Raw genomic sequence first — 17,394 nt, forward strand, 5'->3', positions numbered from 1 at the left:
AAGGAACCTTGGACAACAACCGAATCACTACAATCTTCCAATCTAAAGGGATCGAACCAGAATTCTAGACTTGCTAACACAGGCGAGTTAATGGGTCCTTGGGCTGAAAACAACTCATTAGGGAGACCATCCCAACCAAGGCTTTTCCTACGTGGTACATGGGACAGCACATCCTCCACTTCAGCCTCTGAGATATCAGCCTCCATCAAATCAACCCATTCAAGCTTAACCTAATTACTAATCAAGTCACAAATGTATCAATGAGCAAAGAGAACAGCATCAGGAAAGAATCTCTTGTGGACCCAACAAAGATTTATAATAGTCGATGCACATTTGAATTATGGTGACAGGTTCAGTAACCATATCACCTTGCTCATCCAACAAACGCAAAATATTTTCCCGAGCTTATTTCTAATGTAAACGAGCAAAGAACTGATAAGATTGACAATTATTATCATGCAAAGCTCCACTCAGGTCAGCAATTTGTATTTAGCATATTCGTCCACTTGAAGAGATTGAACTCTACATTTCAACCATTCAATGCATGTAACCAAGTCATAAGTAGCATGTTAGCCTACCTATTTTAGCATGTCAATCTATCATCTCTTGGTTGTGAGCTCTTGTCAAAGTCTGGCAGGAGACAGAGGAGCCCTATCAATTCGTTCAACATTAGTGCGTGTTTGCACTTCCTTTTTGGGTGGCAGGCAACCCATTTTAGGGCGTTTTCTGCAGGTTGGCCAGATTTTAGGGCTAGTCGGTCAGTTTTGGCTGGCCGCTTGCAGGTCAATCATAATTAGGGCCAGATGGCTAGTTTTGGTTGCCAACAGGTTGGCCAAATTTGGGGATGAGGGCTATATATAGTAGTTTCCCTAGTCACTCGTAGCACTCTCTTCTGCAGATTTCAGCACTCTATCTCCCATTCCTCTCTGACATTGGTACTGCCATTCATTTCAGCCTGATCTGGTGCCCTCACTGAAGCTCCGAGCTGCGTGTAGGGACTAATCAATCCTCATCATTGTATTCAGCATTCATTTCAGTCAGTGCAATATTTCTTCCTTCATTTTCTGCTCTCTCTCACTCTCACATGGTATCATCGCCTACCTAAGAGCACGAAGGAGAGATTTCTTTCAAAGGACACCAGCCATCAACCCCCAACCTTCCACCTTATGTTTTGTTGAGGCATCATCTTTCCGGCCAAGGTGACAACATCTGTGGTGGTTGGCGACAATTTTTGTGCAATCGGCACATCCTCTTTCTATCTTGTGTTGCAAATTGCTTGGTGATTGCAGATTCGGAAGATGTCTTACCAGTTCTCACACTTTGATGACTCAGAGGAGGAGCTCCTTTCTCGATACTCCTCTGAGCGGAAATGGGAATATTAGGAGTTTCCTGATCAACAACGAGAGGAGTCTCCTCAAACCCGTCCTTTTTCTATCCATCTATCTCAGAGGGTTCCATCTACAATGAAGGCTCTGTCGGAGAAGCCTCCATCGGATGTTCATATGCCTTCTCTAATTCCCTCTATTCAGGTGCCTATACTCCCTTCTTTACCCAAGGAAGACAAATTGGATGGTTCCGATTATTCACTATGGTCTTGTAAGGTGGAGTGTATCCTCGACATCTTCAACCTATGGAAGCTTGTTCCTTCACTGAGTGCTCATCTCGAGGACCCTGATGATGGGGTCTCCATGGACCGTGTAGCCTTATGGGATCGGCTCAACTCTCGAGCCCAATCCTTTCTCTTCATGAGTCTACAAGATTATGTTCTTGTACATGTTTGCAGGTTGAAGACCGTGGCAAAAGTGTGGAAGAAGCTTACGTATTTGTATCAGTACAAGATATTTGCCCACGAGATTTCCCTTGAGAAGAAATTGATGATGCTTAGTCCTGATGATTCTTCTTCCATGAAGAAGCATATCACGAAGATGGAGGATATGAGAGGTGAGCTTGCCTCTCTTGGATGGAAGATCTCTTTTAAGGATATGGCAATGATTCTCCTGACTCAACTGCCATCTCCCCAGTTCGATGTTTTCTACACCAACCTCATCACCTTGAGGACCCGCGAGAAACTCTTATGGGAGGAGCTTTCACCGCTTATCTTGGAGCATGATGAGCAACTCAGAGAGGTAAGGGCCAGTGATTCTAGCTCCACCAAGGCTTTTACTACAAGTGCAGGTGGTAAGAAGAAGAAGAAGCAGAAGGAGAAGGCCAAGGACAAGCAAGAAGAAGACAAGAAGGATTCGAAGGAGAAGAAGTCGAAGTGCCCACACTGCGGAAAGGACACTCATCCCGAGGACAAGTGTCGATAGAAGTACCCCCATTTGAAGCCCAAGGAGAAAGATTCAAAGGCGACTCCAACCATGATAGAGTCCATCTTTGTGCATGTGTTTGTCGAGGAGGATACACCCCTTGCTTCTACCACTCAAGAGAAGCCTTGGCTCATGGATAGTAGTGCTTCTTCTCACATAACCTTTAGGAAGGATTGGCTTCAAGACATCCGTTCTAGAGGGGGCATAGTCACCATTGGTGACAACTCTACTATTCCTATTCAGGGCGTGGGGACTTTACTCTTATTCTCTAACAGGCAGTCTTCTTCCACCAAAGTTCTTTATGTATCGGATTTGGGCTTTAACCTATTGTTTGTCCATGGTCTTATACGACTAGGTACTTAGGTCATTTTTACCTAGGATGCAATTACTATGGATGCTTCTATAGGTAGGAGAGTGGGCTCTATAAGCTCACAGCCTTAGCCGTGTGGTCTTCCCACGAGCTTGGGCTACTTTGGCACGCTCATTATGAGCATCTCATCTTGATGCGATCCAGCGGGCTTCTCAAAAGAAGCTGGTGGCGGAACTTCCGGATTTCCCTCCTCTTCACACCTTATGCCCTAGTTGCTTGAGGGGCAAGCAACATAGGTAGCCTCACCCACAGGTTGCCTCTAGGAGGGCTTCTTCACCCGCTGGAGTTGGTGCATACCGATCTTTGCGGACCTCTGGACAAGGCCTCCCTTGGAAAGACCAAGTATTTGATGTTGATTGTTGGCGACTCCAGTCGTTATGTGTAGCCTTACTTTTTCGAGTACAAGAGCAAGGCATACTCTTGATTCTGCAAGTGAAAGGTGTTTGCAGAGATGCAAACTACTTCCAAAGTCCATGGCATACGAGTAGATCATGGTGACGAGTTTACTTCTCACCTCTTTTCTCAGTTTTGCAAGGATCACGGCATTCGGGTGGAGTATTTCTAAGACCAGCCTTCCTCCTCGGATAGGGTGGTAAATCCTTGATTACAACTTAATTACAGCAGCAAACAATAAATGCAAATCTGAAATACAAATTTACCTACTGATCTTGGACAATGCACATCCGATTGGCCCTAAAATTGGTGCCCCTTTCGGTATTTCTTTAGCTTTATTGAAGAAAGAGTTGATTTACAATGGGATTCTCCCAATCCCTTTCGCTATTTCAACTCCGCTTGCTGTCCAAAGTGAGCAGCAAGTCTTCAATCTATTTTGCCCCTTGATTCAGGCACTTAATTGACCTTCATAGACGATGGAAATGCCCCAAATTCAATGGTTGGCTAGTCCTCCACTTGAATTCAGCTGAAATTCACCTTCAGCCTCGTTGAATCCAAGTCTTGGAGCTTCCAATTTCTGGCACACTTCCCAAGGCTGCTGCTAAACCCTAACTTCTGCTATAAATTAGGGTTTACAACATATAAATTTGCAATTTCTCAGCCTCCAAGGGTCCAAATGCTGAGATCTTCAGAGCAAGGCTGTGAAATGGCTAGGAGATGAGAGGGAAAGCTGTAGAGAGAGAAATTTCAGAGTTTGTCACGAAGAATGACTGAAAATCAGTCAAGTGCAACTGCTGCCCTGCCACAACAGCATGTAGATGCAAAGAACTGAAGAAAATCAGCCATTTACTGTTGCACCCTTGCCTCAACAGCCTGTAGATGCTGTCTCCTGCTATTGATTGGTCTTCTTTTGCCCTTGGCTGCCTCAGAAGGTCCTCCAATGGTTGCAAATCAGACCGGCAACCTCTCCTCCCTCTCTCTTGCAGGCTGAATTTATAGAAATACCTCTCTCCAACCTCTAAAGACGTTTTTCAGTCTTACATGGGAATTTTTGACAAGTGACAACCTTTCCAAATGGTTTTTCCAACATTAGCCATAAATAAATATTAATTTTCAGTCTTTAAATACTAAAAATTAATCTAATAATTATTTCGGTGCCCTAAAAATTAATCTGACTGGCCAATAATTAAATTGGCTAGGCAACTTCCATTCCCGAGTGTCTCTACGCCATCTTTGACCATCAGATTGTCGTTAGGTACCATTCTTCTCTAGTGTCACCAACTAACACTTGTGGCCAAATGAATGACCTAGGCCAACAATTGGCACCAAATACCACCAAGTACCTGTGTGGCATATCTTATAGCAACTTTTGCCTTTGACATCCCGTAATTTCTTCAGGTCCCGGTCTCGTAAATTTACTTTAACCCCAATTGCACCTCACGTGAGCATCATATACTTAATCATGTGATTAAAAATTAATCCACATGTTAAGTGAGGTTTCAAAAATGCATGTCCTCATGACAATTTCCATCCAAACACACCATAGAAGAATGGTGTGGTGGAGCATGTGAATCAGACCATGCTAGAGATGGCCTATTCGATGTTGAAGCATAGAAGTCTTCCTCATTCTCTTTGGGGTGAGGCGGTGGCTACTACGATTCATACTTGCAGTTGATCTCTGACTTCTGCTTTACAGGACATGACTCCATATGAGGCTTTCTTTGGGAAAAAGCTTTCCATATCTCATTTTCGCATCTTCGAATGTGATCCATTTGTCCATGTGGACAAGAAGAAGTGGCAGACGAAGCTCAACTCAAAGTTAAGGAAGCTCATCTTCATGGGCTATAGCACGACCACAAAGGGATATCAACTCTACAACCCCACAATACGGAAGATTGAGGTGAGCAAGGATGTGATCTTCGATGAGGCTACGGCCTCTAAGGATCCAATTGATGCTTCTCTTCCACGTGCTACTTCGTCATCAACTAACCCTCCCTCACCTTCAGTACCTCTTCTTTCTTCTAGGTTACCTCTTAGCACCCCTCCTTCGTCCTTGGCTCCTCCCCCTCCTCTTCCTCGTCCTCCTTTACCCTCTACCCTGGCTTCCCTTCCACCTTTGGTGGATATGACTTTTTCTTCGTCGAGTTCTTCCACCCCTTCAACCTCCCCTCAAGAGTCTTCTAGAGACACTCAGCCATCAAAGGGGGAGCCTTCTTCAAGTGAGGAAGATATATCTTCCCTTGGTAAGGGGGAGTCCCTTCCATAGATAGGTGCTTTGCTAGTTCTGAAGGCTACTTAGTCTCCCTTGCAGCAGCAGCAGCAGCAGGAGTCTATTCAGATTCCTCGGTGGTATAGGCAGCTTATGTAGGATTCCGGTGTCACTCACTTTCCTGCTACTCCTTCAAGTCCACGCAGATCAACCCGATTACAAGCCCAACGAGATAGTTCACTCTGTGTAAACTATGCTCTTATGTCATAGATTCAGAGCTACGGTTGAGGAGGCTCTTGCATAGGATATTTGGAGACAGGCTATCCCAAGATAAGCTCAATTCCATCGAGCAAAATTAGACTTGAGAGCTTGTTCCGCGTCCCAAGAAGCGGAAGGTGATTGGTGTAAAGTGGATCTATAAGACGAAGTACCTTGCAAATGGTTCCTTGGAGAAGCATAAAGCTAGGCTTGTTGCCAAGGATTTTGCTCAAAGGGCAAGTTTGGACTACTTTAAGACTTTTGCACCTACGGCTCGGATGTCTACTATTCGGGCTATTTTGGTACTTACAGCCCACCACCACTGGCTTATTTATCAAATGGACATCAAGTCGGCCTTCTTAAATGGCGTCCTTAAAGAGGAGATCTGTCTCACAGTCTCCAAGTTTTCTTGTGCAGGGAAAGGAGGACCATGTCTACAGATTGCGGTTTATGTCCTGAAGCACGCTCCTAGAGCTTGATACTAGAGGATTGACCACTTCTTTGTATAGAGTGGTTTCCATCACTCTGATCATGACCCCAACCTATACTGCAAGGTTGAGGGTGGCAGATGTGTTTTGGTTATTTTGTATATTGATGATCTTATCATTACAAGGAGCAACACTCATGAGGTGCATCATACTCCGGCTATTTTGCAGCAAGAGTTTAGTATGACAGACCTTAGGATCCTACACTTCTTTCTTGGATTGGAGATCTATCAGATGGCACAGGGCATTTTCATTTCCTAGCACAAGTATATCTCCAAGCTACCTTCGAAGTTTCATATGGCGGAGTATCGGCCTATTTCTTGCCCCATGGACCCTGAGTCCAAGCTTGTGGCAGATGGAGTTCCCCTTATAGATGCTACCCATTATAGGTGTCTTATTGGCTACAACCAGCCTTCCTTCCGCGGATGGGTGGTGAATCCCTGATTGTAACTTAATTACAGCAGCAAACAATTAATGCAAATCTGAAAATACAAATTTACCTACTGATCTTGGACAATGCACATCCGATTGGCCCCAAAATTGGTGCCCCTTTCGGTATTTCTTTAGCTTTATTGAAGAAGAAGTTGATTTACAATGGGATTCTCCCAATCCCCTTCGCAATCCAAACTCCCCTTGCAGTCTAAAGTGACCAACAAGTCTTCAATCTATTTTGCCCCTTGATTCGGGCACTTAATTGGCCTTCACCCATTTCATGGACGATGGAAATGCCCCAAATTCAATGCCTGGCTAGTCCTCAACCTGAATTAAGCTGAAATTCACCTTCAGCCCTGAAAAATCCAAGTCTTGGAGCTTCCAATTTCTGGCAGGCTTCTCAAGGCTGCTGCTAAACCCTAATTTCTGCACAGCAAAGAAATCTGAAATTTTTCAGCCTCTAGTGATCTCAATGCTGCAATCTTTGGAGCAAGGCTGTAAAAAGGCTGGGAGATGAGAGAGAATGCTGAGGAGAGAGAAATTTCAGACTTTCTTCGTGAAGAGCTGAAGAAAATATGTCATTTACTGCTGCTGCCATGTCTTAACAACTTGTAGATGCAAAGAACTGAACAAAATCAGTCATTTACTCTTGTTGCCCTCCCTCAACAGCCTGTAGATGTTGTCACCTACTGTTGATTGGTCTTATCCTACCCCTGGCTGCCTCAAAAGGTCCTCCAATGGCAAACTAAATACACTAAAAATTGCTTTCTCCAGCCTCTAAAGACGTTTTTCAGTCTTGCATGGGAATTTTTGACAAGTGGCAGCCTTCCCAAATGGTTTTTCCAGCATTAGCTATAAATAAATATTAATTTTCAATCTTTAAATACTAAAAATTAACCTAATAATTATTTCGGTGCCCTGAACAATAATCTGACTGGCCAATAATTAAATTGGCTAGGCAACTTCCATTCCCCAGTGTCTCTGCGCCATCTTTGACCATCAGATTGGCGTTAGGTACCATTAAACGCCACTTCTCTAGTATCACCAACTGACACTTATGACCAAATAAATGACCTAGGCTAACAACTGGCACCAGATACCGCCAAGTACCTATGCGGCATAACTTATAGCAACTTTCACCTTTGACATCCTGTGATTTCCTCGGGTCCCGGGCTCGTAAATTTACTTTAACCCCAATTGCACCTCACGTGCAACATTTACTTAACCATGTGATTAAAAATTAATCCACATGTTAAGTGAGGTTTCAAAAAAACATGTCCTCATGACAGTTGGCTCCCTTATCTGGCTTATCCACACACGACTGGATATTTCTTTTGTGGTGGCTTTGTTGTTTTCTTTCATGAAGACTCCTACACAAGATCATTGGAGAGCAGTCTTGCACGTTCTTCAGTATTTACAAGGGACTCAATCCTACAGGATCATGTATGGAGAGGGCATCACTCTTTCTGGATGGAGTGACTCAGATTGGGCAGGTGATGTGGATTCGAGATAATCCACTACAAGATATGCCTTCTCCCTTGGATCAGGAGCTATCTCTTGGAGTAGTAAGAAGCACCCTACTATGGCCCTTTCTTCTATAGAGGCTAAGTATCAGGTCTTATGTTCGACTGCTATGGAGGCAATTTGGCTCCATCATATGTTGCCGGAGATTGGCCTTCCACAAACAAGACCTACTCAGCTACGCATGGACAACCAGGGTGCCCTAGCTTTGGCCAAGAACCCAATGTTTCATCCTCGCACTAAGCACATTGAGGTTCAGTATCACTATGTTCGAGAGCGGATCATGGATTTGAAGCTGGTAATGGCCTATTGTCCCACAGCGGACAATGCAGCTAATCTCTTCACGAAGCCTTTCCCCAAGGCTTGTTTGCTTCATCACATGCGGTTATTGGGTCTTCTGACTCTCCCAGGGTCTAAGAGGGGGTGTTAGCCTGCCTATTTTAGCATGTCAATCCGTCATCTCCTAGTTGTGAGTCCTGTCAGAGTCTGGCAGGAGACAAAGGAGCTCTGTCAGTTCGTTCACCATTTGTGTGTGTTTGCACTTCCTTTTCAGGTGGCATGCAGCCCATTTTAAGGCATTTTTTTGCTATCCCGAATATGCCATACTTTATTAGCCTTACCCGTGACCCATCTCTTGGCCTCCATCATCTGATGATATATCTAGTTAGCTAACCTTTTCTCGAAATCATGAGGAATCACAAACATCCAATCACGCCAGGGAGACAATAGTTGTAATGCAGGCAAAGGGTACTACTTCAAAAGTCTGTCCTGTATGGCCGACCAAATATCATGATATCCTCTAAGCACCCGAAAGTGTTGACGAATACACCGAAAAGAATAAAGACGGGCCTACCCAAGAATGACACCATCCAACACTGTCTGCAACCTCTCTCTCTCCATTACAGGAGCTGACTCAACAGTTCAGTGATGCCCTACACATCGCTGCAAGTGTAGCCTTCCCACACTCACGACCCACACAGAGAGCCTCCACCGGGGTGACACCTCGGAACAACTGGTATGATGATGAGTGTCGTGAGACCAGAGCATGGCTACAGAGAGAGATAGCACTGGGGTCCACTACCCACAGACATGCACAAATACTCTTTACACGCCTCACATGGTGAAAGAAGATAATATTCTTGGCCCAGCTGGAGCGAGATGTATATCAGTTATTCTTGAGCCAAGACTCTAGAGAGGCTTGGAGGCTTTTTAGAGAGCATTGCCCGACCACACCTATTACGTCCACCGCTGTATGGGAGGTGTCACGAGGACGTGAAAATTTGATGCTTTGCTTATGTTTAATTGACATTTGATTAAAGGATTAATCAAATGTGCAATTAAAATATGCACATGTGTTGCACATGTGAGGTGCAAGCTACTTTTTCACAGTTGAAGGCTGAAGGACCCTGTGAAAAAGATCGGTGTCAAAGGCAAAAGTTGTAACAAGTTACACTTGTTAGATTCTAGGTGAATTTTAGTGTTAGTTTGTCCCTAGGACCATTAATTGGCCATTAAGTGTCAGTGGTGGCACTAGGGACTAGGCATTAATTACTGGATTAATGCTTGTCCAAGGGTCAATTAATGCATGGGACCACTTTGGGTTGCAACTGGCCTAGCCAATTAATTTTTGGATGAGCAAGGTCAATTTTCTAGGCATGGATTAAGGGCTGAATTAATTTTCAAAATTAATTAATTCTAAAAATTAATTAAATGGTTGGAAATTACTGAAAATGGATTAAGAAAGCTGCCACTTGGCAAAACTTTCCCATGAAAGTGGGGGAAAGGCTAAATAGGGCTGAAGGGAAAGCGAAATCTCGTTTTTTCATTTTGGAGCTGTTGGGAAGAGGTGTTGGACTGTTGCTGCCAGCTTTTGGGGCCATTTCCCAACCATTGGAGACCATTTTGGTAATGGAGATTGCATATTCTTGACCTTGGGAAGCTGGCAATTGCTGCTGATGCACTTTCTCCTGAAGACCACAGTCTCTAATGCTCCTATTGTTGTTGGTGAATCCGTTTGGGGCTGGTACAGCAGGGCAGCAATAGATTTTGATCAGTTCTTCGCAACAAAACTCAAAATTTTCTCTCTCTACAGCATTCTCTCATCTCTTTCAGCCTATGCTCAGCCATACTCAGCAATTCTCAACCATTTGGAAGAGATTTCAACCATTTTTGGTGGGCTGATCTGTAATTTCTGCAGTAAACCCTAATTTACAGCAGAAATTAGGGTTTAGCAAACACCTTGGGATCCATGCCAGAGATTGAAGGCTCAAAGGACTGAAATCAACGGCTGATAATTGAAGATTATCAAGGGATTTCAGGAGCCAGCCCATCCCGAATTGATTTGGGGCAGCATTTGGCCAGCCAGGGGTCAAATTGGAGAAGTAGTCCTGGGTGAATCAAAGGGCAAATGACCCAAAAGGCTTGCTGGTCATTTATGACAGCAAGAGCAACTGGTTAGCAGGAGGAGATTGAAGAATCTCGAGTTGTACTCCTTCCGATTGAATGAAAGCTAAAGAAATACCGCAAGGGGTGCCAATTTTGGGGTCAACACGGTGTCTACTGTCCAAGAATGTTATGGTAAAGTGTGTATTTCATTTTATGTGCATTTTTTTATTGCTGTAATTAACTCTTAAATCAAGTTATCACCACCCATTCCAAGAAGGAAGGCTGGTTTCAGGAGGAGTATACAGCTAGTCTTTATACTGTGGAGGGTCAGCCACCTCTTCTTGACCCACTTGAGCCTTGTCCAGAGACCACCACTTTCTTTACAGAAAGTAGGGTCCGAGAGGCCATTGACAGACTTAGTAGAGGGAAGGCACAAGATCATGATGGATTAGTAGCCGAGCACTTGATCCATGCTAGAGATCTGGTGGCAGGATTCCTAGCTTACATGTTTAACACAGCCATGTGTAAAGGTCTACCAGAAAGCTGGACCACAAACACTATTGTGCCTATCCTCAAGTCAGGGGACCCTACTCTACCCAGTAACTATCATACACTATTGTGCCTATCCTCAAGTCAGGGGACCCTGCTCTACCCAGTAACTATCAAACTATCATGGTTGAACATACATTGGCTAAGTTATATGCTTCCATCCTTGAGCATGAGTTAAGCAGGTGGGCAGAGATGTGGGGTCTTAGAGCATAGGGATAGGCTGGCTTTAGGAGAGGCTTCTCCACATTGGATCACATCCTCACACTCAGAGCGATCATTGAGGAGGGAAGGGCCCATGGCCAACGGACCTGCTGCTACTTTGGGGACTTCCGCAAAGCCTTTGACACAATACCGAGAGACAAGCTAATACATAGATTGCATACCATGGGAGTACTGAAAGAGCTCAGTTGGGGTATTTTGGCATTGTATGAGAGAGTTGTGGGTAGAGTCCGGACACCTGAGGGCCTTTCGGCACCTATTTAATCCACCATTGGGGTGAAGCAAGGATGCCCCCTCTCTCCGACATTATTTGGCTTGTACATTGATGGGATTGCTGATTATATTTCACAAGAAGGAGATAGAGGAGCTCCACTAGCTGGCACTTGGATACCTCTCCTATTGTATGCAGATGACATTGTATTGATAGCTGACTCTCCAGAGGGTCTACAGAGACACTTAGATGCATTACACTCCTATACTTTGGACAGTGGGCTTTCAATGAACCTTGGTAAAACCAAGGTGATGGTATTTAATACTACACCACAGTGAGTCAGGAGATCAGCACCTAAATTCACATATGGATCTGAGGAGCTGGAGTATGTGGATTCTTATATATACCTGGGAGTCTTATTCACAAGGCCCACCATTCCTATGCGAGAGACAACAAACACTAGATTGACTCACGGATACATAGCACTAGGTGGTTTGAAGAGGATGTGCTCACATGTGCAATTCCAAGAACCCCGCATAAAGCTATGGCTCTTCGATACACTGGTCACATCCACACTACTTTATGGAGTATAGATATGGGGGCCCAGTCTTGACCACCGTAGCAGATCAGGGCGCACTTATGATGGATGGAGGTCGATGGAGAAACCCCTAGTGTCCATGATATCCAAGATGATCAGATGTAAGGCCTCAGTGCCACATGAGATCATCAGAGTCGAGCTAGCAACTACACCGATTGTGGTAGAGGCCCTCACCCAATCGGTCGCATACATACATAGCCTATGGGACTTACCCAGACACAGATATGCACGGTTGGCCCTTGAGTCCTCCAAGCAGCTAATGATAGACTTATCTATTTCAGAACAAGGCTCTGCATTCACCTCAGTCAAACGCTGAAAAAGAAGATGTTATGGGAAGCCCATGACTCCCCATTCTCAGGATACCTTGGCTATGCAAAAACTCTTGGCCTTTTATAGACGTTAATATATCATTTCATCTCTCTCTCTCTCTCTCTCTCTCTCTCTCTCTCTCTCTCTCTCTCTCTCTCTCTCTCTGTGTTCATGTCCTTCTTCCATTGTGCACTTCTCACATAGTATCCCCTGACTGATACAAAGACAATGAGTGAGCCAACAAAGTTAGTGAATGCTGCAATTCTACTCAAAAAAAAAAAAGCCTGCTGAATACCATACTATCGGGACAACGCATGTGCATTATCCCTAAAAATAGCCCATTGCTTCCATACCCCCAGATAGAACCCTCAAGCTAAAAGAAGCAAGCAATTGCTAGATACACTCCAAAAACTGATTTTGCAGCAAAAAAGATTGTTTGAAACGCAGAGGCAAACAAGCAAGCAGAGCCTTAAAAGGCATGAACCGGCCTATGAGTCAATTCCAAAACCAAGGGATACTGATCTGACAAGACACGTTGTCGCTCCACCCACATATCAATCACTATTGGAAGAAAAGAATCGCTTTGACAAATGTATATCCTATCAAGTCTGGCCCAAGTATCTGGATGCTGAAGAGAGCGATAAGTATATCTAGACTGTAAAGGATGCATCCAAGACCACATGTATTATTTTAAAGACATAGCTATCAATGCATCCCAAGCCTGACGCTCAGGACCATCCATGACCGAGTGAGGTGAAGTCACCTCATCCGCAGATACGCATTCATTAAAATCACCCATAACAAAAGCTTGACGAGCCATGGAAAGGTAGTGCAAGTCATCCCAAAGCTGACTGCGTTCCCGAGCAGTAATACACACCCACCAATCACAAAACCTCACCCTCATATATAATTTTCAACATCAAAAATCTACCACGAGCATCTTGAGAAACCAAGGATGGTTGCAAGGAAGATCGAATAGCCAACATAACTCTAGATTTATGTGGAATCTATCCACTAAAAAACATTGTATAATCCTTATATACATAAGAAGAACCTACCAAAGCATGTTGTTTGTGCCCCACGACACAAAAAACATCCCAATTACCAACAATAACAATTCTCCACAGCCAATACTGCTTATTACTAGAAGAAATGCCTTTAAGCAAGTCTCATGATAAACAAAAAGAGAGAGAACTACTACATCACCGCTTTTCCTTTAACATCCATAGCCTTAGCAACCTGAAATCTCTCTATCTCACTATGGATCACATCCACAAGATCCACCCTTTGCAAACTAGCAATCGAAGCACGAGAAGGGAACTATTGTTGCTAAGAATGGAAAACATCCAGAGGGGGCAAAAACCTCCCACGAGCATCAAAGTGCAAACCAAAATCACAAGCACTTTTATCAACCACACCAACTGCAGGTACCCGCAAAGATTGAGGTTTCATGTAAAAAACCCTACCTATGTGTTGAAAAGTCTGAGTAACAAGATGAAGACATGGGTAAGTAGGAGTTGAACGAGATTCCTATCAAGCATTGCGTCTAACCACAGTGACCCAAGAATCATCCTAAGGAGGCAGATCCCATCCAACTAAATACGACTAGCGCTCAATATCAACTTGGGAAACATCCTTATTTCCATTATCATGTCTATGCAAGCCAGGAGGCACAGGAAAAGCTACATCTTACTGTTGAGTCAAAGGCTGGGGATCACGATCTTGCAAATCCATGTCAGGGTCCAAAGAACGCTACAAAACCTCAAGGGGGCTACTATCACATTCAAAAATAAAATGGCCCGATTGGCCACATCGAAAGCACTATCCAGCAAATGTCCCCCATTTGAGCTCAAAAACCAACATCTGCAACCCAAGGACCTCAAAACAAATTTTAGTAGGCCGAGGTTTGCCAAACAGGGCTCACCAACACCTCGCCAAGGGATCTCAAAACCAAAGGAAACCAAAGATATGCAAGAAAATTAACTACCTCCACGCAGATTGGGCATGCCTGCCTAAGAACCTCCTGAAACTCAGCCATAAGCCTCCATGGGACCATATGGATCAATCGACCATCCAAAAACAAAGGAATACATTGCATAATGCAAGCACACACATCCGGACTATGAAAAAGGACCTCAAAAAACCCCTTCAATCCATCATAAATCTCTTCCACGAGAGGAGCCTGCACTTGTCCAAGAACATCATCATGATGTGTATCATTACTCACAAGCATGGACTGCAGCCAAGTGAGAATCTGAGCAATCAAAGGAGTCTTGCCTATAAAATAGAGGATGGCTGCCCTCTCATGAAAGGCAGCAATCTGCTGTAAAACTAGGTCAGTTCCCATGACAACAACCACATGATCCCCTAGCTCGCTTTACCCTCATTAGTATGAACATAATCAGACATAAGACTGTTGGCAGTGGCAAGCATGAACTGGAAAGACTCGTCAACCTGTGAGCAAGAAACATGAACACCTTGCTGAGGCAAATCCGGAGCACAATAAACCGGTTCATCAACCATCATCTTACGGTGTTTTCCCATCACATCCCCTTCCATCAACTGACCAGAATCCTTAACCAAAGAGTCACCATTTGACTCAACCGATTCTATCTCATCCCCATGCCCAATATGCTGGTCAAGAAAAGCCACATCAATACCACTTGACGCCTGCATATAAGCCATAATAAAACATGAGGGTTAGGCATAACTCTAGCAAGGTTTTGTGCTAGCTGGCATAGTCCCTAGTGACAGGGGATGGAGATATGATTGGGAGACAGCTGAAAATAAGGGATGGGTTCAAGGGACTGGGATGACATTTAAAAAACATGTTAACAGTTATACTTTAAAGAAGGCTCCTTGAATAAATATAAAATGTATGGATTTTTGCAGGTAGAATGGTTTACAATGTGATTCTTGTGAGAGCACACATGAAGCAAAAGCTCTTTTCAGGCCCCTTTGTTTATGGTGTTCTTATGCCCTGGTTTTAACAGAGGATTATCATTCAGGGCTTCGGCATGGGCATTCAGGTCTGGTGGATCTTTTTTACCCGTTTCTGTAGTGCCATTTGCCTCTGGCCCTCCAGTTTATGAAATGCAAGAGATCCTAAAGCCCAACTAGCTGTGTTTCAGAATGATCAAGTTATGCTTGTCTATTGGCTTACAAGTAGGGTAAGGGTTACATTTCATGAGAACATGTGCTAACTTAAGTAGCAAGTATATGAATTTCGGCAAGACCTGTAATGCTTCATCACAACGTGCCAAAACATTTAGAGATGACTTCCATTGCATCATTATCTGGTTTTTCTCTGACTTTATGCTTTCCATCTCAATCTCAGCTTCAGTGAGAGCATCCCGTGCAACTTGCCTCTCTCTCTGTTGAGCTGTGTTTGTGACACATTAGAACAGCTCCTCAGAAACAGTCCACAAAGACCAAAACTAGGTGCAATCAATCTGTCTTCAGAGCTAAGGTGACACAAAATTTAAAGGCAGTACCTAATTTTTGGAAATATAAACCTGAATTGTGAGCTAACTGTTTACACCACAAACACATAGAGAAACATACTCTTATTCTATGCATAGATGCATGCCTGTAATCTTTGCTTGAATAAGTGCTTTCTTTTCCAAATGGCCCTTCACTTGCTGTTCAAGATGCACAATAAGGAAGTCCTGGTCTTTTTTCTCTTTCTCTGCTTTGATTATGTCTTCTTCTGTTGCATAAGTCACCCGCCTGCTTACACCTATGTCATTTTTCAGCATTTCATTGTGTCTTTCAATCTGCTTCAACGCTTCACCAAGGCCATTCAATTCCTGCTTTGATTTTTCCCATTTTTCTTTGAGAAAGCTTAATTCAGTTGTTTTCTCGTTGTGCTGCTTCTTAAAATGGGAAAGCTCCTCGTCTGCCTACAATACAAGAGAAATTAACTTTGACTCGTTACTTTGTCTTCAATCTTGGATGAATGGCATGCAGGCCAGGTTGTTGATTTTCCACACGCATGTATGGCATAGTCTTACAATGCACTTCAAACAACGATGGAGCATGCCATTCATATCTAGGCTACAGCAGAGAGAACTGAATCGTTCAAGGCTAAGCTATAATGATCGGATGCACTTCAAACAGCGATTGAGCATGCCATTAATGTCTAGGCTAGAGCACAGATAACTGCACTGTTCACTACTAAGCTATAATGACTGGTTGTGTAGAACAAGTTCTGTAAAAGAGGCATTATTGGAAAAAGAAACTAGAACCTTCAAATGCCCTAAATTGGTGGCCGCGAGGTGCTCATTGGCAGACGTCAGACTCATCTGCAGAGTTGCAAGTGTCTTTTGCAGGCCATAAAGCTTCACACCTGCGGCTTCTCTCCTCTTTGTGGCTTTCTTCAAGACAAAGCCCTTCTCACGGAGCCGCTCTTCCAAGTCCCGCTTTCTTTCAATGAGTTGCTCCTTCAGGGCGAGCTGAGCATCAGTTAAAATGGGATTCTCCCTTAGGCTGACAGCGTACTGTCCCTTCTCCTTCAAAGACTGTCCATTGTCCACTGGGAGGTCCAAGGGGACGGGCATCATGGCCTCGTAAGACTGCACGTCGGGAGGCATGGCTGCTTCCTTCGCTCTCGGCAAGCTTTGATGTGAGGGTGGTCTATATCTCGTAACCAGGGAGAAGGGAGGAGGAGGAAGAAGAAGGGAGAGGAAGGGAGAAGGGAGGGGGGGGGGGGGGGGGGGGGGGGGCCAAGGAGGGAGGATGGTAAGATAGGGGAGGGAAATGGCTGCAGACTCGAAGGAAAAGGAGAGAGGCGGTGGGGAGGAAAGGAAGGGGCGGTTGGAGGAGAGGAGGGAGGAAGAAGAACAAGGAGAAAGGAGGAGGAGATGGACAGGAGAGAGCGAGAGAGGGGCAGAGAAAGGAACAGGCGGTTGGACGAGCGACGCACAGGGAGGAGAGGTCGCGAGGAGGTTTTTGGTAAAATTTTGTATTTATTTTAGGTTGCTTTCTTAAAAAGCGACTTGAGGTCAAAGATTCAAGTTTTACTCGACACTTTTGAGAAAGTGCAAAAGGCCGCATCTATATGCCTTTGAGGTGAGATCTTGAGTGTAGGCTATAGATGAGGGTTGAGATTAATGTTGTTCTTGAAGAGTTAAAAGGATGTTTATTT

At 44.2% G+C, this 17,394-nt stretch overlaps 1 protein-coding gene across 5 annotated transcripts in view; it reads right to left on the bottom strand.

Annotated features, from left to right (window-relative positions):
* LOC148019825 (uncharacterized) overlaps positions 1–16,935 on the bottom strand; it is a 90,300-nt gene extending 73,365 nt beyond the window's left edge. For 3 of the 5 annotated variants that reach the window (XM_087700005.1, XM_087700004.1, XM_087700006.1), the window contains exons 1-3: positions 16,496–16,935; positions 15,838–16,150; positions 15,485–15,630 (exon numbers count right to left, since the gene is read on the bottom strand). In XM_087700005.1, coding sequence (XP_087556131.1) covers positions 15,485–15,630; positions 15,838–16,150; positions 16,496–16,840 — 804 coding nt within the window. In that variant the 5' untranslated portion in view covers positions 16,841–16,935. The remainder of the gene's footprint in view (positions 1–15,484; positions 15,631–15,837; positions 16,151–16,495) is intronic. The other 2 variants (XM_087700008.1, XM_087700007.1) reach the window with 2 other exon arrangements.
* Between the last annotated feature and the right edge of the window lie 459 nt (positions 16,936–17,394).

Source organism: Lygodium microphyllum, chromosome 19 (assembly GCF_053477565.2).
Source record: "Lygodium microphyllum isolate KBCC chromosome 19, Lygodium_microphyllum_v1.1.10, whole genome shotgun sequence".
NCBI lineage: Eukaryota > Viridiplantae > Streptophyta > Polypodiopsida > Schizaeales > Lygodiaceae > Lygodium > Lygodium microphyllum.